A 25393-nucleotide genomic window follows, 5' to 3' on the forward strand; every position below is an offset into this window, starting at 1 on the left:
GTGGCCTCTCCTGTTGCGGAGCACAGCCTCCGGACGCACAGGCTCAGCGGCCATGGCTCATGGTCCCGGCCGCTCCGCGGCATGTGGGATCTTCCCGGACCGGGGCACGAACCCATGTCCCCTGCATCGGCAGGCGGACTCTCAACCACTGCGCCACCAGGGAAGCCCAATGGCCCCTTTCTGACTTACCTTCTTGGGGTCACTCTCCAGCATCCGCAATGCCAGCAATAGCCAAGTAAGTAAGCTGACCCTGTCAGGAAGTGACAGCGTGATCCTCCGTGATACGACTGCCAATGGCGCCAGCGATGAGGAAGATGGACGGCCTCGGCGGGCTGTGGACAACGAGCGAGAGGGCGTGCAGTACAACTACTCCATATTCCACCTCATGCTCTGCTCGGCTTCCTTGTACATCATGATGACCCTGACCAACTGGTACAGGTAGGAGGCAGAGAGAGAGAGAGAATCGAGGGAAAAACACTTAGCCCCTCGGGGTTGCCTGTAAAGTCTCCATCCATCGTCCTGACTTCAGAATCCCCTTTCTTTACCCTTATAATGAAGTTGTGTTCAGTGCTCTTTTCTGAAATACTTTTGACTTTTTCTCCTCTTGCATTTGAAATCCAGTTGGAATTCTTACAGTGAAAATCACGGGAAGCCCTTCCAAACTTGAGTTACTTGAGAGAGAAAATCATGACATTAAGTGAGCTGACTTGTCTTTGTTCCCTGATTTTTCTCTGTCTAGAGATGTCCGTATAGAGTATTCTGATCAAAGTAATCATGTGGTAAGGAAGGAGAGTTTCAGGGAGGTCGTTTCAATCTAGACTTTGACCAATATGTAGAAGAGCTAGATGTTCCTGAAGAACTTTTCGCAAGGAATAGTCATGGTTCTTCATGCAGGCAAGAAGATAAAAGCTGTTTGAGAGGCAGAGTCCCCTGCTCATAAAAACTAAAAATCACAGCTTTCTCAAGTCTCTTCTAGAAACTTACTAGGGAGTCGTGTCAGTCGAATTTCACTGGAGCATTTCTTAGCTTTTCCTGAGGGGCTGCTGAATGCTGAAATTGGGCTCCTTTACCTACCTCTCTGCTGTTTTCTTAGCCCTGATGCAAACTTCCAGACCATGACCAGCAAGTGGCCAGCTGTGTGGGTCAAGATCAGTTCCAGCTGGGTCTGCCTCCTCCTCTACGTCTGGACCCTTGTGGCTCCGCTCGTCCTCACCAGTCGAGACTTCAGCTGAAGCTCTGAGTGCCAAGGACACACTGAAATTCATAAAGGTCTCCTTTGCTGAAAGCTCACATCCCTTTTACTTTTGCTTCAACTAATATATTAAGCAAACTCTCTGCAAATAAGACTATATCCAGGTTGATATCAGAGGGCAAGAGTGAATGATGCTTGATGCAGGATCAGAACTTTTCGTTTATATCTATATTGTGTTTATTTGTAAGGATATAGAGTAAAAGGAACGTTTTGCCTTTTAAAGTGAATACAGCTGTGCTGTGAAGAGAGTTCTTTTTTAAGACTTATAGGTTCCTACAACTTTGATTTAACATGTAAGACAGAAAAATGTTGGATATTTGAGGCCGTCGTTAATATATTTCTATTGCAAAATCTTTAAAAAGCATAGTAATTATAATAATGCATTTCTATGACAGTTTTCTTCTGTGAAAGTCTTGTGTGAAACAGCCTCTTTGTTCAGTCCTTAAACTCATAGTGCTTGGGGAGAGGAGTACATGTGTGGGTCTTGCCCCAGAAAGGGGTTGCTAGTATGGCTACTGTTTCTATATCTTGAATTTTTTCATTTACTTTTTTTTTTAATACTACAGTCTTGATGCTGCTTGATTTAAGCCTGTGGCTTTGCCAGAAATGTTAATTTCAATTAAATGCTTTGTAGGTTTGGTTAAACTGAAGATTCACTTGGGAAAACCGTGCAACTTTAGTCTATGTAATTATCTTGTTATGAGTATGTAAAAGTATAATGCATGTGAATTTATTATTTGCACTATAAAGATATTTGATTAAAATAGAAAGACAAGCTTTTAAGGCCCTTTCTTTAACAGCTTTTATCAGTTAGCAGCCATTCTATGTTTTTCTTTTTTTTTGGACATATGGACAGTCAGGTTTATAAATCATCTTGCAGAATGCTCCTGTTCCTTCTAAAACTTAAGGTTTGGCTGGTGAGTAGAGTCTTGAACTCATTTGGAAATGGTACTAAATATCTTTTCTGGGCAAGACACTTGGGTAGATGAGAGAGAAGGTCAGCACTGTCGGGAAGCTTCTTCGGGAGAGGCAGCACACAGGGCGGTAGAATAGAACAGTTCACTCAGGGAAGATTTACTGCGCGTTCTGTACCAGGCCCGGTCAGGTTCTGGGATGCACCTTTAAACATGACAGACAGCGGCTCTGCCATCTTGGACTTAGAGTTTCGAGGAGGGTATAATGAGCTGACAGGTAGTACAACGTGTTGTGATTAGTGCTGTGATTTAGGAATTGCAGAGAACTCAAAGTAGAGGTGCTAGGTTGGGGTGTCATGGTAGGCTTCTTGGAAAAAGTGTTGTCTAAGCCAAGAAATGTTAGGAGTTAGCTAATAAAAGAGAAATGGGGAAGTGGAATGGCATTGCTGAAGGGTAGACTAAACGGTATGTTAAGGGTAGGGAGATTATAAAAAAAAAAAAGCATGTTCAGTGAAGCTGTAAAGGGGAGAAGTGGGCAGGGACTAGGTCACGAAGGGCTTTGTAAACCACATTGAAGAGTTTGGACCTTATGCGAGGGCAACAGGGAACATATTCACATATTCAGAGTGACATGGATGAATGATGTCTTCAGTCACTGTGGCTGATATATGGAGAATGGATTTAGGGACATGAGACCAGGGGCAGTCCATATAATAAGATTTGAAACAAAGAAGTCAAAGTGAGGATGGAGAGAAACTGACAGCTGAGAGCTACTGAGTAATTAAAAATTTTAACTTGGCAATTGATTAGCTACAGGGGAGAGGTAGATTCCTGAGTGACGCTGGTTTAATCACCTGAGTGTATGGTGGTTCCGTTTATATGGTGAGAAAAACCGGAAGGGGAGGAACAATTTGCCCTAGAAGAAAGATGGGAGGTGGTCCCTCAAGGTGGCTAAGAGTCAGACTGTTTAGGTTTGCAAACAAGCTTTTGTCATTTTCTATCAGTCAGACTGGTCAGTTAATACTTACTGAGTATATACTATGCTTTATGACCTTGGGCAAATGACAAGCTGTCTGAGCCTCAGTGTTTCCTTTGTTTGGAAGTTTATCTTAGTACAAAAGATTGTTTAGGGAGTAAAACTACTTTGCAAAGTGCTTAACCCATTTTAAGCACATCTGGTGGTAGCTGCTAATCTCCGTGTGGGGCTAATATGAGACTGGACAATAGTCAAAGGTCGGAGATATTCAGCCATAATCTTGCGGAGGTTAGATTTGAGGTGTTCTTACAGAATTAAACAGATGGGACATAGAGGGGACAGTATCAGTTGAGCTGTAGGTGAGGGGTCAAGAAACAGGGCTTGATATGAAGTGTTGGAACCGCCACCATTTAAACCAGTACCTTATGCCGTGGTTCAGAGATAAAGTTGCCAGGGATTTGGGGGGCAGTTCGGGGAGGTGTCGCCCGTTACTTTGCCATTGAAATGCAATCACCTCATTTTCTTTAAAGCAGGGCCAGCCAGTTTAAGACTTTTAAAGGTCCTGAACTTCCAGAACATTACCGTGTACCATCCCCCACCTTATGTCCTTTAAGGTAAAAGCAATACTAAACTGTAAAGTAAATGTAACAAAGTCCAATAAAGGTTTTATTTTTTTCTCATGATGATAACTTTGATATTAATTTGAAATAACAAATTCTCTTTAAAAACGAGAGGGCAGTGTCCCTGCTTTGCTTGGTTATACCCTAAGAATAAGTTAAAGTTGGCCTGTTGCTAGGACACCTAGTAGTTTACTCAAGACTCAAGTACACGTTGAGTGCTGAATTATACACATGCATAAAAAAATGTCAGTATTTTCGGTAAGCCCAGGATTATACTATAAAGCAAGGGAGTATTGAATCCTCAGACCTCATGGTGTTATCCCATTCCAGAAGAGTCACCTGGTGTCTTATCACCATGAACAGGCCTCTCTGTCCCCCACTGTTGCAGATTGGGGTCCCTGGCTTTGAGGTCAGCAGTGTGCTCTAGGAATTCATCAAAGGCAACATCGTGGCTGCCAATTACATGCTTAGAGCTGGGAGAAAGCTTATAGGCCCTTGTTGGATTTCCCTGTCTGTGTTGTTCTTGCTAGGTACTCAGTTGGATGGGAAATAAAACTCTTGACAACCAAAGGTACTCCCAAAGAACGGCCATAGACCTGGTTTTCAGTGCTTTTTGATGTTCTGGACCAAACCATGACTGAGGCCTAATTTAAACCAGGAGAGCTTTTTCGTCCATTCCAAGTCCCTGCTTGATTATATTTTTCTTTTTACACAGGCAAGCTCAAGTGAGTATTCAGTAATATGATTCATGCATTTGATCTCTGTGGATTGATGGCAGATGCCAGGCTTATGCTTATTAATGGGAGCTGCTGTTCATCTCTTTACACTTGTGTGTTTGTCTATCCATCCTGTTACCTAGGAGCCCAAATCAGGCAGCCTACTCAGTGTTCTCCTAATCACTGCTGAATGACTCAAGCCACGTGATGCCTATAGCCTCAGGTGAAGAAAAATGAGAGCTGCCCCAAAACAGCAACGGGTACCAAGCAATGAACAGACATTATCTACAGCCCTGTAAGGTGGTGATGGTTCTCCCCCTTTTATAGATCAAACCAAGGTGTAGAGAAGTTAGTGTCTTGCCCACAGGTACTTAGTAAGAGGCAAAGCAGAGAAACAAACCCAGGGCTTGATTTTTTCCAATTAGACCCCAATTTCCCTTGGCCCATAGGGATGTAGGAGACAAGATAAACTAGAGACTGCCTAGAGACATGTAGGGGAGCCAGCTGGCTCTCTAAACGCATCACTAATGAAGGAAAGCTAGTAGCTCCCTAAAGGCAATAACTGCTATCTCACTGGGTCACTGTATCCCAAGGTACTGGCACCTTATCAGATAAGAGAGTGAACATTTGGTTAAAACAGTTTTTTTTCCAGAAAAGTAGTGCCCTAAAGGATTTTATTACTCACCAGCTTTAAATGCAATAACATGAAACATTTGGGGCCACTGGTTATATAGAAGTGCTGAACCAGTACTGTGAGGAGTGGGTGCTGGGGAAACTAAGAGGTGTTTTACAAGAGAAACCAGAAGTGCTGACTCATAACATGGAAAATCACTCCTGTGGCTTGTAAAGTACCTAAGTTGATCCTTTTAACACTGTTGTGAGGTAAAAAGGATTGGAGCCATTAGCTCCATTTTTCCAGATGTAAGAAACAGACTAAGTTCCTTAGAGAAGGCTGACCTGAAGAGCTGGTATGTTGCAGTGTAAGTACTTACTGTTGGCATCATCAAAAGCCAACAGTAAGTGTATGGATATCCTGAGTATTTCTCAACTGACCCATCACCAACACACCAGATCCAACACAGACGGGGACCTAGCTTCTGTCTCCTCTGGGGAGATGAATAGGGGGCAGAGAAGCCATTAGCTTAGAGAAACAGCTAAGCAGCATGGGACCAGAGATGATGAAGCCACACCCTAGTCACCCCTCAAGGAATTGGGTTTACTTACAGGTGCTTCCAGAATAAAATGTTCAGTTACAACTTGGGTCTCAGAGGTTAAGAACTTCTGCTTTATATTTTCTAAGAAGCCAGAAAACAAGCCAGTTTTTAAACTGACACTTTCTCACGATAAAATACCTTCCTTCTTTCTGTGGTCTGTCTGTGGGCTAACTAACTGCACAGCCTGGCTCCAGCCATCAGGAGGAAATCGTGAGCTGCAGTCAGACTGCCTGACCTTGAATCCCAACGCTACTTAACTAGCTGTGTGTCCTGGGGCAAGCTAGCTTAACTTTTCTGTGCCTCACTTTCCCCACAGGAGCAATAATACTATTTCATTAAGGGTGCTTGAAGATTCAATGAGATTTTGTATGTGAAGCGCTTAACACGATGGATGCCCAGCCCACACTCAGGAATCGTTAGCTGTCAGGGTTCAAGGCCAGTCTGGGAAGCATACCTGGGCCTTGTGAAATGAAAAGTTTGCGTATCTATCACTGTGGGCATCTAGCTCCACCTCTTTTCTTCACATTGGTGTCTTCTCACTGCACATGATCTTCAGAGGCAGCCAGCCCACGGTCTAGAGAATGCAGGTGCTGCCACAGCGCCCCTGCCGGCCTCCCCAGGAAAGAGGCTCTGCCCAGGCCACTGTGTACCGTGAATAATAAACCCTCAGAACCTTTACCCAAACTGCCACTGTCACAAAAGAACTCCACACACGCTCAACCTTACAGAGATTTTTATTTAAGACCCAGTCATGCATACTAAAATTACGTTTTCACCATTTTGACTTAGAAAATGCACTAGAAAAATAAACTTTTGATCAAAACAAACACTGAAGTAGATGTATCCACCACCATGTGTCCCTATACTTGAAGCCAAACTGAATTTCAGTTTGAAGCGAGGAATGCGACCAGTGGCCAAAATGGTGCCCCAGTCTGGTCACAAAATTAGTCCACCTCTCACCCCTTCAGAGTGGTGTCAGAGGCTCTTGGCCCCAGAGAATTTTCAAGTATTTCACTTGTAACGGGTTCCCACCTGATATACCAAGAGGCCGAGGCATATCCACAAGAATCCCAATGGCAGCTACTTAACTGCCCAACTAAACATGGCGCCCTGTAAAATGAAAGGAAAAGCAGCTAATTGGCAAAGAGGAAAAAAGGTCACTAGCATCTCCATCCACAAATCACCCTGGGCCTTCCCATGGAGCAAGCTCTATAAAGGAAGAATATTTTTGTTTAATACTTGTATCTAATGTTGTTTAATACTTGTATTTCAAACAAACCATTTCTGAGTCAGGAGAGCAGAAGGGAGTTTACTTGAGATTAACAAAATTCACAGATCCCAATACCGAAAAGGATGACGAGAACTGACATCTTTCCTGAACAGTCAATATGTTTCCGTTTGCTATCTCCACACCTCTCATGCCATGGGACAGCCATACTTCCATCATTACCTTAGCGAACATTTTACTTCCTAAATGAAAGAAGAGGTGTCAAAGGAATACCTTAAAATGCGGTGCTACCCAAATGAAAAAGCAATCCCGTGACTGATCTGAGAATCAGATGGCATTTAAAGCAGCTGCCCACCCAGGAAAAATTCTGAAAGGCTCAATATCTCATAGGGATTCCGGGAAAATCTCTCTTATTACCCTGGCTCTATTTCTGGCAAAAATGTAGTATCTTGCGAACTGAAGTGTCTGTAAACATCTAAGGACAGGCGGCTCCTTGTGAAAGCGGGATGAAGTACTAGGGAACTGAAGCCACCTTTGCCAAGAGCAAATAAACTCAAGAGGGGAAGCCAGGGTTGCACTTAGGGCTATTTCTGTAGATTTCTTCCAGTCTCTGGCTGTGAAGGTAGAACAGGATTCCAGGCAGAGGCACAATTTTCCAGAATTCTATGTAGAAGAGAGGAAGAACACGCACACCCCCACACACACCAAATTTCTCAAGCTTACAGATTCATTTGGAAGCTTTAGGTGTCAGTTCATTCAGTCCTAAATTTCCTAAAGAATCACCCAAATGCAGGGAAAAAAAGAGCAAAGCCTCTTATGCCAGAGGGTTCAGAGCTCCGAGTGTAGACACCCTTTATCGTATGACGATTCAGGGATGTTTGGTGGCTGATCTGAGGCCACGTGGCAAAGTAAAGCTGGAACTCGGGTCTCCTGGTTTACTATTCCTTTCCCTTACCTACGCCATGCTACCTGGAATTGCGGGAAAAGTTCATTTTCAGGTGTTTGTGAAATGGATCAGAACTTTTCCCTGAAGGAGAACACTCACAGTTCTCCAGGTGTTCAACTACTTGCTCCATCACTGTGCCCTCACTGCTGAGTGAAGCTCCCAGCATGCTCCTGTGGTCATTCCCCTGCCCTGCCTGGGGCAACTTCACACAGACGCCTGGTGAAGCCATGTGGAGACCACCGTGTTCTCCACCCAGGGAGGTCCTGGTTTCACAGCTTGGCTCAAACCTCCTCAGGTGCCAAAACCATTTGATCTCTCTGGAGCCAACATAAAACACAGCAGCTCCAGAAAGTAGATAATCCTTGGCTCTGACTCCTTTCAGAAGCTGAATGAAACAGCTCCCTGATCCAACTGGGAAGGCCTGGGAAAAGGGCAACATCCTTCCTGGTCTTTGAGAAATTTCTCTAGGTGAGCTTGGTCATCCCTATGTTAAGACATGTAGACAAAGGCAATTGGCCAGCAATGCAATGCACAGTTTAAACCTTAGAAACTTGAACCATTCATGTCTAACCTTTTTGTTTTGTTTTTTAATCACTCTATCCTCTTTGGGACCTAAGAAAGCCTCTAACCAACTCCCATCCAGGCAGTTGAGTTCTGAACCCTCTACTATAGCCATCCCACTTGTCCTATTTAGACCGTTCCAGCAATGCTGGTCACACTGTCATTGTCAGATGGGACTACAGGCAGCCAGGGGTATGCATTTTGACATTTCCCTCTCAGCCAGGTCCCTAGAACATCCAGGGTTAGCATCTATGGTGAAAAGAATTCTCCCTAGAACTGGCACTAATGAGGTAAGTTATTTCCACCAACAACTTCTCCAGACATTTTTAAAAATGCTAAAGAGATGAACAGCTTATTAACACCTGACTGGCCTTTGAATTTCAGAGGACTGTTCTAATCCTAACTGAGCCATCCACCTTGCCTGCTGCTCTAACAAATGCACGGAGAAGGTACACACACAACGCGTGGTACTTGTCACTTTTTTTTTTTTTTTTTTTTTTTTGGTCACACCACGCAGCATATGGGATCTTAGGTCCCCGACCAGGGATCAAACCAGTGCCCCCTGCACTGGAAGTGCAGAGTCTTAACCACTGGACCGCCAGGGAAGGGGAAGTCCCACTTGTCACTTTTTAACACCACCATTTGCATGGAATGAATATGAAGGGAAATAGGTCAAAAGCTGTCAGATGAACCACTTAATTTGATGCGTGGGCTAAGGCTAAATTCTTGACAGAAAGGGTCTAAAGTGCTGAAACGCAGAAGTAACATTCAGTCTGGCCGAACACGAGAGAGAGAAACTCAAGTGGGCTGGGGTGGCAGGGGTGAGGGTGGAGGTCCCAGAATAACTTGCCCTTGCGTTCATTTCCAGAAACCAAAATCTAAGAATCCCAAGGAAGTTAACCATTCACCATTGCCAGGTTTAAAATATACCCCTGAGTCTCAGGAATGGAAGGAATTCATCCAAGATTCTGGGCATCTCACCTGCCCTCACAAAGGCCATCCTTTTCAAGTTTAACCCTCACCGTGAAAAGAAAATGGGGATTGCTCAGTCCACTGTTTCTTTAAAGGCAGGGCCAAAAAATGACGCATCCCTCTTGGAAAGGCCCAGGCGTACTAAGAAAAACAGGATCCAACCACTGGTATCTAGAGAGTCCTCTTTCTAGGCAGAAAACTGACGTCTAACGTTCAATCAATCACTAAACCAGGGCTTCCCTGGTGGCGCAGTGGTTGGGAGTCCGCCTGCTGATGCAGGGGACACGGGTTCGTGCCCCGGTCCGGGAGGATCCCACGTGCTGTGGAGCGGCTGGGCCCGTTAGCCATGGCCTCTGAGCCTGTGCTCCGCAATGGGGGAGGTCACAACGGTGAGAGGCCCACGTACAGCAAAAAAACAAAAAAACAAAAAAACAAAAAAACACTAAACCAAATCCCAGAACCTCGGTAGTAGCCAAAAGGGCCCTCAGGATCACTTCATTCAGCCTCATTTTACAGATGAGAAAGCTGAGGCCCAGGTCTCTTAATTCTTAGGCCAGAATTCTTTTATTTTATTTTATTTTTTCAAATAAATTTATTTTTGACCGCGTTGGGTCTTCGTTGCTGCACGTGGGCTTTCTCTAATTGTGGCGAGCAGGGGCTACTCTTCGTTGCAGTGCACGGGCTTCTCAATGCGGTGGCTTCTCTTGTTGCAGAGCATGGGCTCTAGGTGCGTGCGCTTCAGTAGTTGTGGCACGCGGGCTCAGTAGTTGTGGCTCGCGGGGTCTTGAGCGCAGCTTCAGTAGCTGTGGCACACGAGCTTAGCTGCTCCGCGGCATGTGGGATCTTCCCGGACCAGGGCTTGGACCCGTGTCCCCTGCATTGGCAGGCGGATTCTTAACCACTGCACCAACAGGGAAGCCCCCAGAATTCTTTTAGCTACACAGGCATGGCATCCAGTCTTTTAGGTTGAGTCAAATCACGTACATCTAGGATCATGTATGATTCCACTGAGAACCAGGCCTAAGGCTTTATGGGTTTGGGAAAACTTTAAGTTCCTATTGCAAGATTCAACCCACGAATCCCAGAGGTACGTGAGGTCCGTGGCTCCTGAATTTGATCAGGAGGTGCTGCTTCGGTCTGGGTGCTTGCATGATTCAGTGACGGTGCTTTCCAGACCCAGTGATGGACTAACGCTTCAAGTTTCTTGATGAGCACAGAGGTCTGCAGTTTGGCTTCATGTGAAGAACACAAACTCCCCTTGTCTCATGTGTGGCCACTTTGCAGCCTTGGTCAAACTGTTTCATAGGTGTGTGCTGACTGGCCAATCAGGTTGTTTTCTCTTAGAACGTGGGATCAGAGTGAACTTTGGTCCTGATTTTTCTTGCTTTGAGCTGTGTCAAAACCAGATACGGCTTCAGATGAAGGGCTGCACACTGGGATTCCAAACGTTTGGAATCGCTGGGGGAGCTTTCTCCATGTCTTCCATAGGAGTCATTCAAGTAACCAAAGCCTCACCCCGCGGCGTACCTCAGAGCCCTACAGGCTTTTCCTCCACGCTGCAGTTCTGTTACAAGGAGCGACACAATCCATGGCACCTCAAATTCTCCTTGGGCCTCTCCAAAGAAAGAAGAAAAGGTTTTAAAGATGGTGACATTCACAGGGGACTGGCTAGTAGCAGGAGTACAGCTGTGATTTCACAGCCCGCATGGAGTCATCACACGGCACCTCTGGGCTCAGCCCCTCGGGCGGCAAGGCCTGGCCCAGGATGCTGTCGCAGGGAGGGCCAGGTTGGCAGAACTCCCTCACAAAGTCCTCCTCCGAGGCCAGCAGCGCCGCGTTCCAGGCGGTGATGTCCAGCTCTCCGGCCGTGCCCCCGTACTCCTTGGGGAGAATGTTTCTTGGAAGGTTTGAATGGAGAGAGTTCAGGTCAGACCCATGAAGGAAAAACTACAGAGGATGAAAGGAAAGCACACATGTCCTTAGGTTAACCAGTAACTCAGGAGGTGCTCAAACAAATATCTGTTGAATGAATAAAGGAACAGTTGATGCCAACTCTACCCAGTTCCTCGAAAAGCTTGAGGATCCTTAATCCTCTTTTCCTTATACCCCATATCCTGTTGGCTGGTAAGGGGTATAAGGAAATGCATCCGGAATTCTAGACCTTCCCCGCCACCCTAATGGTACCAGGCCACCATCCCTTCTTACCTGGATTCCTACAACAGCTTCCTCACTCGTCTCTGTGTTCACACCCTTGTCCCACCACAATCTAAGCACTTTTCAACATGCGTCGGATCAAGTCACTCCTCTAATATGTACAAGCTTCCCGTGTTTCCACGTTACGCAGACTAAAAGCCGGACTCCCTACGATGGCCCACACAACCTGGCCCCTGTTACCCCTCTGCCTCCCACTCCTACCACCTGCCCCTGCTGCTCCCCCAGGCCACTCCCATCTCAGGGTCCCCCAGATCACTGTAAGGTCCACTCCCTCATTGCTTTTCAAGTCTTTGCTCAAACGCCAGCTTCTCAGTGACACCACTTCTAACTACCCCGTTGAATGCTACAACCCCTTCCCCGCTTCCAGAACCCACTGTCCCCGTTCTCTGCTTTATTTTTCTCCATAGCACTTAGCACATCCTTATCCTAGATAGCATATGTAATCCATCGTCTGTGTCTCTTTCTAGAATGAGAGGGGTTTTGGGGGCAGAGATTTTGGTCTGTTTTGTTCATCGAGAACACACTTGCACAGAGTAGTTGATCAAAACATATTTTTGAGTGAATGAACGAACATACGAAGGACCAAGTGAACAAGATTGTGGGCCACCAGTAAGGTCATTTCACAGATGTAAAAGACCTCTTCCAAAGGCTGCTTTGGTAAAAGCAGGTTCCAAACGGGAGCTCCAGGAACCAACATGGGTTCAAACCCAGGTAGGGAGGCCACTAAATCAGAGGTTCTCAAACCTAACCATGTATCAGAATCACCTAAGGAGATTTTAAAAGCAGAGATTCCTGGGCTCCATCCCCGAACTGATGAGTTAAAATCTTCAGGGAAAGGGCCTGGGAATCTGGATCTGGATTTTAAGTTCCCTTGCTTACACACTTGAGATTCTCTTTATGTTTCCTCTTTGAAAAAGAGAACAAAATTCAAGAATATTTGAGTGACCAGAACCATGTTCCCAGGCCTAGGAAAGAAGGAGAAAAATACCACCCACCACATTTCAATCGTGATCCTGGGAAAAGTTAAAAGAGAAGTGGCTCTTCAGGGTCAGAGAGGAAGACTGTCTTTGAAAGTGACATCTATCCTTTCTTAAATAAGAATTAAACTAAAAACTCACAGATCTCATAAACCTTGAATTACTCCACAAACTACGAGCAAGACCACAATTTAGGTAAGTGGAAAGGCTTAAATAGCATTTTTAAAGCCCAAGGAGTTGTAGTAAGAAATTGCCGGGCTTCCCTGGTGGCACAGTGGTTAAGAATCCGCCTGCCAATGCAGGGGACATGGGTTCTAAGCCCTGGTCCGGGAAGATCCCACATGCCGTGGAACAACTAAGCCCATGTGCCACAACTACTGAGCCCGCGTGCCACAACTACTGAAGCCCGTGCTCCGCAACATGAGAAGCCACCACAATGAGGAGCCCGCGCACAGCAACGAAGACCCAACACAGCCAAAAATAAATAAATGTATTAAAAAAAAAAAAAAAAGAAATTGCCATGACTCTTTTTAACTACCTGCCCAGTGACTACCCTTTGCCATGTCCTCTTACACATAAAACACAATGTTGGTTCACAATGCCCAGGCCAGGATATTAAAAAGTCTAAATGATCACAGAGCAGGGACGTTCCTACTATAACAATCCTGGTTCTGCTCTCTCCACTGGCAAATATTATATTCTCATTAATTTCATCTCCCCCTCACAGAAAGGAGTGTTCATTTATTTTATCTGTAACCTTGCACTTTCCAAATTAGTAGTCCCAGGGCAAGAATAATACGCTAAGTTTACTGTCATCACAATAAATTTACAGATGTCACAAAAAGGCAGCATTAAAAAAAAATGGAAGTATCTTAAATCGATAGGATCATCACTTACTCTGTTTGCTATTTTCTCCTTCAGAAACGGTTTTATGATGGCAAAAATGCCTTTAAATATTCGAGGTTCGTTCACTACATGGACTGCTTTTATCCGAATGGGGAAACCATCCTGTGGGGGAAGGGAAGGGGGTGTTAGAACCTGTGGAGCATCTGGAAACTGTCCATTACCACAGCCTGGGAACTTTTTTTTGTCCCCCAGATCATCATACAGGACTAGAAAACCACTGATCCAAATGCATTATGCTTACACCTGAATCTGCAAAGAAGAGTGGAAGCTAAGGAAAGCCAAAGTATTGTCTCAAAGCCAGGATTCACATTTCTGATAATGACCAGAGGTGACATTTAAAGGCTTAAATCATCAGCCTGGTATGCAGTAGTGGCTCAAACACACCACTGAGGAGAATCGTGGTGTCGCTGAAGCTCCAGAGCTCACGGGAGGCAGCACCCCACGGGCTGGGTCAGAACAAAGCTCCAACCTGCCAGAGCTGGGAGGCGCAGGCCAGGCTACATCCTGAAGGTCTCGGTTTCCTTTCAACAAGGAAAGATAATTCTTGCCTTGTCTATCTCAGAGGATTCCCGGAAGGACTGAATGGGTTATAAAGACTGTAAGTGTGCTTTGCAGCTACGAGGATATACTGCACAGCACAGGGAATTATAGCCATTATTTTGTAATAACCTTTAATGGAGTATAATCTATAAAAATACTGAATCATTGCGCTGTACACCTTAAACTAACATAATATTGTAAATCAACCATACTTCAATTTTTTTTAAAAAGTGCTTTGCATGTGCAAACCATTTCACACACTACTGGTGTGTAAGGAACTTTACGGTTCCCAGAGACTTGAGTTCTGAAACACAGAACATGAGGCGTGAAAGCATCTGACCAAAACAGCCCAACAGGGCTCCCAATGCCCAGGTCCCACAGAAAGGAGGAGAGGTTCCATCACTTCAGCAGAAACCTTCTCAGTTTCGTTTGTTGAGAATTTCTCTGCCTTCTGTACCAAAAAAAAAAAAAGGCAGAAAGCATTTCTCTGTTTTTTGGACTCTTGCCCTAAAGCTGATCTTGCCTAGAAACTACTGGAGACCCTGATGAGAATGAGTGGTGAATTGGACTTTTACGTTTCTTCCCATAATGCTTTTCTATTGTTCTGACTGTGGAGAGGAGGTGGGGTTTGTGTATCAGGTGGAATTAGAGGTAAGTGGACAGGGGCCTGGGGAAACCAAACAGCCACAGGACAGGACAGGCACAGGACACACAGGGGCCATACCTGAAGGATGCCAATCACCTTTTTGGCTATAAAAGGGCCAAAATGAGATGCCTTTGATAAGCTCACTCCTTTGTAGTCTGCAAGAATTACAATTCCATTCACCTGGGTTTCTTCAGACTGAATGAGTTTTTCTAATGTCAGGTATATGGCTCGGATATTTTCGGTAATCGGATAGTTGCTCGGGATCCATCTGTCTAAGGTCATAAGAGATGGACAGTATGTTACAGAAATGAACACAAACAAGTAATCAGACAGGCTATGATTTATCTCCTTCCTAAAACTATTGTTTAAAAATGGAAAAGACAGAATTCTACTGGCATGACTATTTAGATCTCTAAGTGGTAGCTGATGTTTCTTAACTCCAAACACAGCAGCACATTCTGAAATGGAAATGCAATTGAGTGGTGAGGATGAAACAGTGAGTTCTGAAGTCAGACACATGCGGGGGTTGGAATCTCACTAGTTGTGTGACCTTGGGCAAGTTACCTTCTCACCACCATGGGCCTACATATTATCCCATACATAGAACAGGATAACAATACTGGCTTCATGGACATCTGCGCCTTCTGCCATCACAAGTCCCCTTATCTTCATGAGACCACCCTGATTTTCCTTGGGGAACTACCCCTTCCCATGCTAGCCATACAGTTTGGGTAAACGGACTTCACTCCCGGGTCCAAAGCTGGGCTTGGCCAACACGGGTATTATAACCTCCTGGCCACAAGCATGTGATCCAAGCCAGGTCAAGCAGAACCATGGGGACTCAATTCTGGGACCTTGGCCCTTTGGAAACAGAAGATCTCTCTTCTTTCTTGTAGTGGTGAGGCTGGGAGCCTGAGACTCAGGGACCCCATGAGGCAAGAGCTGGTCTGAGAATGAAGCCCAGACTGAGGACAGCAGAGGTGGAGATGGCCTTCCAATGCTGTTGTCTGAGCAAATCCCCCTTTCCAGGCTGGATGCTCCTTTAATGTTCCCCATATGATCGAGGAGTCTTTCTCTCTTTGGGGAAAAGATGAAAATGACAACTTTTGAGTGTTAACCAATATTCTCAAGAAAATCCCACTAACATCTCAGTGTCTCTTTCTTACAAAGGTGAAACTCCACAGGGGGACTTCCCTGGTGGCGCAGTGGTTAAGACTCTGCGCTCCCAATGCAGGGGGCCCAGGCTCGATCCTCTGTCAGGGAACTAGATCCCACATGCATGCCGCAACTAAGGGTTCACATGCCACAACTAAGACCCAGTGCAACCAAATAAATAAATATTAAAAGAAGAAAAAAACTCCACAGGATTGCCACCAATGGGATTTGTAATACGTGCAAAATTCCTATGAAAAAACCTTTGTCCAAAAATTATGCCAGCTTGTTGTTTGATGTTGCTGCCAATTGAACCTGCTTCTGCATAACTGGCTATCATCCTTTTCAATCACATATGTCTCAGAAGAGCTTATAAAAAGGCAAAGCCAATATCTAGTTAAGAACAAAATCTGTATCTGCCTCCTGCTAAAATGTGGAGTCGGTGGGGAGGGATCCAGATCTGCTGCAGACATATGGGGAAAAAAATCCATCACACGAGCAAAGAGTTCAAACCACACAAGCAAAGGGGTGAAACCCGTGTGGTAATATCTGACTGTTTTCGTTTATTCGTATGAGGTGAGCACAGAGGAGGAACAGAAACTCTCGCTGACTGGTTTCTAGGTTTCTTGGTGCCCTGACATCTCCACCGCATTGCTTATTTTAAAATGAACGCCCCTGATTTTGGAAAGCACCGAAAACGCCAGGTAAAACAGTTAACACTGTGCCTGGTACACAGTAACGGCTCAAGAGAATGTGGTTTAGTCTACCACATTTGGTAGACAGGGTTTGGTAAAGGACTAAAGGAAGTGGTAACGTGGGGCCTGCAGGCAGAGGAAGGTGCCCTCCCGCTTCCACTCGCATCAGTTTCCAGACGCATTTGTATGCATGAGCAGAAAGGGCAGTCAGCAGGTTCTCATGTTCCCAGCGTGCTTGGGAAGAAGAACACAGCAATCTTTCTTACTTTCACATTTTTTTTTTTTCAGTTCTGCTCTGATGGAAAATGTTGAGGTTGGGGGCAGAGTGGAGAACTCTCCAGAGTTTATAATGCATTTGGTGTCAGGGAAGAGAAGAGGATGAAGAATCAGAAGGCTTGAGTTCTAGGACCCCTCGGTCGTTGTGTCAACCAAGAAAATGTTCCCACGCATTTCTAAATGCTTCTGGGCAGGGGGAGGTGCCTCCACTGAAAACTACTGTGCCAGAGAAATGTCAGGTGTCCCGATTACCATCATGCAGTGCTGAGATCTGAAAGTGAATCTAAAGTGAATACTTTCAAGGGCTTAACAAAGCAGAGGGAGGGCGGAGAGGACAGAGGAAGCACGTGGTAGGCAGATACCTTTCCAGGCATCTGCCCAGCCCAGACCCTTTCACTGATATCTGTATCTCACGTGCTCACTAAGGAGTGAAAGGGTGGGAGCTGAGAGGGGGTGTCCTGGCAGCCCCGCTTGTACACGATGACCAGGGTCGCTTTCTCAGCCCACCAGATTCCCAACCCTAGAAATCTGGAATTTGCATTGAAAGAACTTAGTTGGGTGGCCAGGTAAACCTGGGAGATGAGGGGTGTACCGAGGGAGCAGAAGCCAGTCCACGGACAGAAGTGTGAGGAAGATGTGCAAAGGGCAGCAGAGATGTGGTTCAGAGAGACTGACAGACAGTCAGAAGCAGAGACAGGGAGAATGGCGGGCTTAGTTCCTGATCGGGGAATGACTTGGATTCTGGGTCTTGGCTCCTGGGCCCGGCAAGAGGCGTGTTCCTTCAGATCTCTAGTGCTGTGCTTCCATCTCCTTAGACTAAATCCTCCCTTTTGTCTTAAGCCGGTAGAGCAGGGTTTTGTTCTCTTGCGATCAAAAGAGCCTTGACTGGGACTTACCCTGGTGGCTCAGTGGATAAGACTCCATGCTCCCAATGCAGGGGGCCTGGGTTCGATCCCTGGTCAGGGAACTAGATCCCACATGCATGATGCAAATAAGAGTTTGCATGCCACAACTAAGGAGCCCGCGCTGCAACTAAGACCTGACACAACCAAATAAATATAAGAGCCCTGACTAAGGCAAGGAGGGGACAAAAGGGAATAAGAAAGAGAGAGAGGGCGCTGAGCAGACGCATCCCAAGCTGTACCCACGCCCCGCCCCCAGAGACGGTGAGGCCGGTACCTGGACGGAGGCAGAGGATGTGGCGGCCACTGGGGTCGGTGTGGGGCAGTACAGTGAGGAATCCGGAAGCCAGGACCTCTTTCAAGGCCGAGGGCCGCAGGTTGTTGAAGACTTCGGGCCAGCTTCTCCGGCAGCTGTGGTAGTTGATCAGGAGCTGGAGGGCCCGGTCGTAGTCAAACTTGCGGGCTCGGAGGAAGCGCAGCAGGAAGGCGTCCTCGAGGGAGGTGCTCAGGTTCGGGCACTCCTTGCGCACCATGTCCCGGAGGGCCTGGACATCGCGGAGCCTCCATTCTGGCTTCTCCTGCAGTTCCTCCCTGGCTTTGGCCACCAGGTCCTCGGTCAGTGAGCACACATAGCCGGTGTGTGCGGGGGGCAGCGGCAGCTCACTTTCCGAAAGTGAGGCCGCGGAAGGGCTGGTTCTCAGAGAGTCACTTTCTTCTGACATTAGCTCCCAGGATCCCTGCAAAAACAGAAGCCCTGCATGATGTGGAGAAAGCCCAGCACCGCTCATTCCAAATCAGAGAGCAGCACGAGGGAGGGGGGCAGAGATGTTTTTTGTCAAGCCAGAACCTCAGAGCAGTGGTTCTTGACTGGAGGAGTATCTGAACCACGTGCCCAAGCCCAGCCCCAGACAGCATGAAGGAAGAATCTCCGCAGAGGCACCCAGGCAGCTAGAGCAGGATGCACACACCCCTCATCAAACACACTGGCCTTGCGCACAGAGGTGTGAACAGGTGCTCAACCCGACTTGTAATTAAAGAAATGCAAACTAAAACACCTTTGAAATTCAGATTAGCAAAAATGCAAAACAGGTACTCTGATATGCTTGCTGTTGGTGGGAGAATAAACTGACATAGCCTCTTTAGGGTAGTTTGTCAGTATCTATAAATATTTCAAACCACATACCCTTACAAGTATCATATGATATCACTGGTATGTGGAATCTAAAAAAGTGATTCAGATGAACTTATTTACAAAACAGAAATAGACTCACAGACAGAAAACAAACTTATGGTTACCAAAGGGGGAAGAGGGGGAAGGATAAATTAGGAATTTGGGATTGACAGGTACACACTACTGTTTATAATATAGATAGACAACAAGGACCTACACAGGGAACCATATTCAGTATCTTATAATACCCTGTTAATGGAAAAGAATCTGAAAAAGAATAGATATATATGTATAACTGAATCACTTTGCTGTAAACCTGAAACATTGTAAATCAACTATACTTCAGTTAAAAAAAAAAACAAAAAACACATACCCTTTGGCCCAGCATTCCATTTCTAGGACACGTACTTGTATGTGTGTGCAAAATATGCACACCAGGATGATTGTTACAAGTATTGATTATAATGGCAAAAGACTGGAAATACTACCTACATCACCCAGTTGGAGACTGGTTAAATAATATTAGCATATGAGTGGAATACTATTCAGTCGTGAAAAGGAATTAGGCAGATCTTTATGAATTGACACATTAAGGAAAAAGAAAGCAGTTACAGAAAAGTGTGAAAAAAAGACCTGCATTTAAAGGAAACCATAAACAAGACGAAAAGACAACCCTCAGAATGGGAGAAAGTATTTGCAAATGAAGCAATGGACAAGGGATTAATCTCCAAAATATACAAACAGCTCATGCAGCTCAATATCAAAAGAACAAACGACCCAATCAAAAAATGGGCAGAAGACCTAAATAGCCATTTCTCCAAAGATGACATACAGATGGCGAAGAGGCACATAAGATGGTCAACATCACTAATTATTAGAGAAATGCAAATCAAAACTACAATGAAGTATCACCTCATACCAGTCAGAATGGCCATCATCAAAAAATCTACAAAAAACAATAAATGCTGGAGAGGGTGTGGAGAAAAGGGAACCCTCTTGCACTGTTGGTGGGAATGTAAATTGATACAGCCACTATGGAGAACAGTATGGAGGTTGCTTAAAAAACCTAAAAATAGAATTACCATATGACCCAGCAATCCCACTGTTGGGTACATACCCTGGAAAACCATAATTCAAAAAGACACCTGCGCCCCAAAGTTCATTGCAGCATTACTTAACAATAGCCAGGTCATGGAAGCAACCTAAATGCCCATCGACAAATGAATGGATAAAGGAGATGTGGTAAATATATACAATGGAATATTACTCAGCCATAAAAAGGAACGAAATTGGGGCGTTTGTAGAGATGTGGATGGACCTAGAGACTGTCATACAGAGAGAAGTAAGTCAGAAAGAGAAAAACAAATATCGTATGCATATATGTGGAATCTAGAAAAATGGCACAGATGAACCTGTTTGCAAGGCAGAAATAGCGACACAGACATAGAGAACAAACATATGGAAACCAAGGGGGGAAAGAGGGGGTGGGATGAATTGGAATATTGGGATTGACATATATACACTAATATGCATAAAACAGATAACTAATGAGAACCTGCTGTATAGCACAGGGAACTCTACTCAATGCTCTGTGGTGACCTAAATGGGAAGGAAATCCAAAAAAGAGGGGATATATGTATACATATAGCTGATTCACTTCACTGTACAGCAGAAACTAACACAACACTGTAAAGCAACTATACCCCAATTAAAAAAAAAAGACTTGCATTTACATTTTAAAAATATATGCATATATACTTGTGAATGCACCTAAAATTTCTGGAAGGAAGTACAAGAAAACTGTTAACCATGGTTCCCTCTAGGGAACAGAACTAGACACTAGACATTTAAGGAGAGAGAAAGAGACTCTTTACTGTACTGTTAAATTTTTTACCATATCCACATGTGACTTAGCATGGCGGCTGTGAAACTGATCCGATCTCCTGTCGGGGTGGAACATAACTGATGGGTGTCCCCAGCTGCTGTCCCTCCGGATCCACCATCCAGTGGATGCACACTTTCCACAGACTGTCCCTGGCCAATGACTGAGTGAAACGTAGGACTCCTTGAACAGGCATCAAGGACTCCCTATCTGCCTGGCCGAATCTTTTGTGGAACCACAGTGCAGTCCAAGACTTCCTGCCCAAACCTCCGGCACAGGGACTGGCCTCAAATCGCTATCAGAAGCTCTCCCTGATTTCTCCAGTTCCCCTCCGTTTTATGTGTTGCTGCCATTAAATTTCTTGCATGTCTAATCTCATCCTAGTGTCTGCTTCTTGGAAGGTCTGAACTAACACACCTATTAAAGGAAAAAACAAAACAAACAAAACAAAACAACACAGCTGCCTTAGATATTTCAGGAATAAGATTGCAGCAGGGCTGCCCAGTTCCAAAGCCCAAGCTCTTGTCCATGGGCTGTCACTGGTCCCCCACTTGGAACTCAACAAGGAAGGTAGGAACCATCCTGGGGGTCTCTGCACGGGCCATGGCAGCCACAGTGACCAGGTCACCCCCTCTAAATCTTAGGTCTGCACACTCTGTTCCTTGTGTTCTAACCTCCAGCCTCACCCAGCTTCTTTCACTTCCTCCCAAAGGTGGTTTTCTTATCCTCTGCACATCCTGTTTCCTCTGACTAGCATGTTCATCCTCCAGTGCTTCTGACCAATACCAATTCACCCTTCGGTGCCCATCAGATGCTACTTCATTTATTCAACAAATATTGAGCCCTTGGTAGGTACCAGGCCCTCGTCCAGGCACTGGGGGCAATTACTAGAAGATAATAAGTGCTATGGAGAGAAATAAAAGAGGCAAGGGGGTTGGAAGTACCTGGGGATAGGACTTGCAATTTTAAGTAGGGTGATCAGGGAAGTCCTCACCCAAGTGACATGTGTGAGAAGATGAAGATGAGGGAGCAAGCCATTCTGGGGGAAGAAAAAGTGCAAAGCCTGAGGCAGGACCATACCTGGCTTTTTCAAGGAACAGGGAGGAGGCCAGTATGGCAAGAACCAAATGCGCAAGGTGGAGAATACTGGCAGATGAATTTAGAGAGGAACTGGGGACCCAGTTGGTACTGGGCTTTGTAGGCCAGTAACAGCGTAGTTACTCTCACTTCAGTGGGAGTCAAGGAGGGTTTTGAGTAGACTGACATGATCGGATTTAGATTTCTAAAAGATCACTGGGCTATCTTGAGAATGGACTGTAAGAGGATGAGAACAGAGGCGAAGGGACCATTTAGAGGCTACTGCAATAATCCAGGTGAGGGGTGATGGTGCTTAAAGCGGGAAGCCTTCTCTGAGTCCGGCAGGTTAGGAGCTCCCCTCACGGCTGCAGGAGCTCTTCCGCATAGCGCTTCTCTCACTGTTGCACCTTGTACACAACATCCACATCTGTCTTGTTCGTCACCTTAAACCCACCCAGCACTGAACAGGGTGTCAGACACAGCCTGTGCTCCATAAATACTTGTTGAATGAGTTTCATCTGCTTGGCGGGAGGTATGCTGAGTGAGGAACAGATCAACAATCGTGGTTCACAGGACCCACCCTGGGCTCTGTTTTCCTGGCAGTCACCAACAGATGCCTGTAATCCCAATCGAGTAATTAGCCAGAAGACAGACTGTAGCATCCACGGACTACAGGCCTAGCCTCAACGTCCCTCTCCAGCCTGTCTCCCACCTTTCCCCCTCTCGATGCACATGAAATGTCAGCCAAAGCAAACTAATGACCCACCATTCTTGGAACACTTCATGCATTTCTGATACCTCTGCCTGGAATTTCCTTGCCTCATTTGTTCTCAAACAGACAACTCATCACCTTCCAGGCCCAGCTTCAAGGTCACCTCCTCTACGAAGCCTCCCTTGACTCCCCCAGGGTGACTCTCTCCCGTTTTCCACAGCACTGAGTTCCTACTTCTCTTTCAGAAAATGCAGGCCAGTGTCTTGTGTGTTTACCTGAAACTCCTCCAAGCCAGTTTTACCCATCCATTCATTTATCAAAGAATTACTGATCACCTGTGGCAGGCACTGTGCTTACAGGTGCTGGGCACACAACAATGAACAATATAATTCTTTGCCTTATGAAATTTAACTCATAGTGGAATGATGAAAAGAGATAATATGTACTTGAGCATTTTACCATGTATCAAGTACTGTGATAAGCACTTTACATCCATCTCTTGTTTAATCTTCACAATATTTGGTGAGAGCACTAATGCTGTTCCTAGTTTACAAAGGGGGATACTGCCCACTAGAATGTAAATTCCATGGGGGCAGACAACTTGCCTGCCGCGTTCACTGCTATCCCCAGTGCCTGGCCCATGATGGTACTCTGTAAATACTAGCGGATGATGTGAGGATAAGGGCCCAAGGGTACACACCTAGTGAGGCAGAGCAAGGATGTATCTAGCCCCACACTGGGCTCTACGCTGCACCTAGAGCTTCCTGTTTAATCTCCAGGGCCTTGGCAGTATCAAGCACAGAGCAGGACCCAGTCACAGTCTGGTAAATGAATTGATGGGTGGGCATACAGATGGGTACAAACACCATTTGTTAGGGTCAAACCGGGAATCTTCCCCACCTGGAGCCTATCATTTTTTGAGCATCACCTTCCTTCCCGTCCTACCCCAAGAAGAGGTCAGGAATCACCGTTCCTGAAGCCCCAGAGACCCCACGTCCCGTCGACACCTTCCGAGGCCCCCACTTCCGGCTGTCACCCCTTCCCCAGGTGTCCCCATTTCCTGGGGTCTCTCTCTACTCGGATGCCCCACTTCCGGTCGTCCCTCCCTCTCAAGGGTCCCTCTCCCTGGCCCCCGGGTCACACCGGCTCGCGGGCACTCACCGGCCCGGCTACGGGGCGGAGCGCGGGTCAATCGGCGGCGGGAGCCTCGTCCGGCAGCGCGCACAGAACCGACCCGCACTCCCCACCCGGCCGGCCCGGCCGCTCGCGCCGGAAGTGACGTACGCAGAGCGTTGGAAGGCGGGGCACCGCCCGCGAGTGCGCATGTGCGACATCTCCTCGAAGTGCCGGCCTTCGGTCCCCACCTGGCGGCCGGGATGGCGCGGTGGGACCTGAGCGTGGGAAGAGCGTGGCTGGGAGGCACAGGGAGCACGACCAGGTTGAGCTGGTATAGATGAGGAAGCTGAGGCCCACAGAAGGAAGAGAAGAAACTGCTGTTTTCCGAGAACATATTAACTATGTACCTGGTGTTTTACATCCATCATCTCATTAAATCCTCAAATGGAATCCTACTATTTTATGAAAGGGAAACGCAATCAATGAAGTATAGAGTTTCAAACCTAGACCTTGGGATTAGCATTCCACAATTCTCCCCACCAGAGCTGCCACCAGGGCTGGCTGCTCCAAAGGGTAAGATTCCAATTCAGGGGACGTCTGTCTGTCTGTCTTTAGCCAAGTGACTTTGAGCAAGTCCCCATTCCTCCTTGGGCCTTAGTTTCCTCATCTGTAACATGATTCTTGCTCTGGAATATTGATTCAATAATTGTTTCCTGCTTTGGGGTTCATGAAGTCCTTTTCAGAAAGTGGTAGTTTGAAAAAGGCTTTACTAGTGCCCGTCTCCAGTCCGTTAAAACCCCCAGCACAACCCCCGCCCCGCCCCGCCCCACCCATATATTTTGTGCAGCTACAACTTTGAGACGATCTTGAGGCCCCTCTTTCAAGCAGAGTAATACTAATGTCTTGGTAAAGACACTAAACCATTTCTAGAGAGAAATTGTGTGGTCCAGGAGGACTCAACAGCCCAAAGGAGTATCCAGGAGATGACCTTAATCTGTTCCTTTCCCTACCCTTGGGGCAAGAGGAGTTGCAGGGAGATGGGAACTGACCTAGGTGGACCAGAGGAACATGACAGTTTCTGCCAGATGTTAGATGGGCTGGGGGTGGGGGTGGAGGATCCTGGGTTTCACTCCTGCTCTGGCTCTATCACTTCTAGGATAAAGTACAGAAGACTCAGTTAAATTTGAATTTCATACAAACAATAATTTCTTTTTAAGTATGCAACTTTTAGGATGTACTTATACCAAAAAATTGTTGTCTATCAGAAGTTCAAATTTAACTGGGCATCCTGCGGTCTTTTTGGGGTTTTTTAATTTTAAAAAATTGTTTTGGCCACACCACACAGCTTGTGGGATTTTAGTTCCCCAACCAGGGATTGAATTTAGGCCCTCGGCAATGAGAGCACGGAGTCCTAACCACTGGACCACCAGGGAATTCCTGGGCATCCTGTGTTTTTGTTTGATTTTTTTCCTAAATCTATGTATTAGTTTCATATTGCTGCTGTAATAAATTATTACAAACTTAGTGGCTTGAAACAACACAAATTTATTTTATAGTTCTGCAGGTCAGAAGTCTAAAGTCAAGGTGCTGGCAAGGATGCATTCTCTCTGGGGACTTCAATGGGGGGGGATGCATTTCCTTGCCTTTGTAGCTTCCAGAGGCCACTTGTATTCCATAAATCATGGTCCCTTCCTCGAATTGCTTTAACCTCTTACTTCTGGTGTCATA

General features: G+C 46.0%; 2 protein-coding genes across 6 annotated transcripts in view; one reads left to right on the top strand and one right to left on the bottom strand.

Annotated features, from left to right (window-relative positions):
* Positions 1-3825, top strand: part of SERINC3 (serine incorporator 3) — an 18753-nt gene extending 14928 nt beyond the window's left edge. The window contains exons 9-10 of one of the 2 annotated variants that reach the window (XM_024746788.1): positions 211-438; positions 1094-3825. In XM_024746788.1, the coding sequence (XP_024602556.1) occupies positions 211-438; positions 1094-1232 (367 nt within the window). In that variant the 3' untranslated portion in view covers positions 1233-3825. Of the gene's footprint in view, positions 1-210; positions 439-1093 lie in introns of those variants that run through there. The other variant, XM_024746789.1, reaches the window with a different exon arrangement.
* A 6381-nt stretch (positions 3826-10206) lies between these two features.
* On the bottom strand, positions 10207-23813 carry TTPAL (alpha tocopherol transfer protein like). 4 transcript variants are annotated; one of them, XM_024746885.1, is made up of 5 exons: positions 23711-23813; positions 17985-18444; positions 14761-14954; positions 13488-13598; positions 10207-11346 (listed from the first exon to the last, which is right to left on the bottom strand). In XM_024746885.1, exons 2-5 carry the CDS (start codon positions 18427-18429, stop codon positions 11068-11070), a joined length of 1029 nt encoding a protein of 342 aa, XP_024602653.1. In that variant the 5' UTR covers positions 18430-18444; positions 23711-23813; the 3' UTR covers positions 10207-11067. The 4 variants fall into 4 exon arrangements, with proteins under 4 accessions (XP_024602653.1, XP_024602654.1, XP_024602655.1 ...); XM_024746886.1 differs by lacking the exon at positions 23711-23813 and adding an exon at positions 22155-23689; XM_024746887.1 differs by lacking the exon at positions 23711-23813 and having other exon boundaries at positions 14863-14954; positions 17985-18899.
* Positions 23814-25393: the final 1580 nt, after the last annotated feature.

This window comes from Neophocaena asiaeorientalis, unplaced genomic scaffold, assembly GCF_003031525.2.
Source record: "Neophocaena asiaeorientalis asiaeorientalis breed wild unplaced genomic scaffold, Neophocaena_asiaeorientalis_V1.1 scaffold132, whole genome shotgun sequence".
Classification (NCBI taxonomy): Eukaryota; Metazoa; Chordata; class Mammalia; order Artiodactyla; family Phocoenidae; genus Neophocaena; species Neophocaena asiaeorientalis.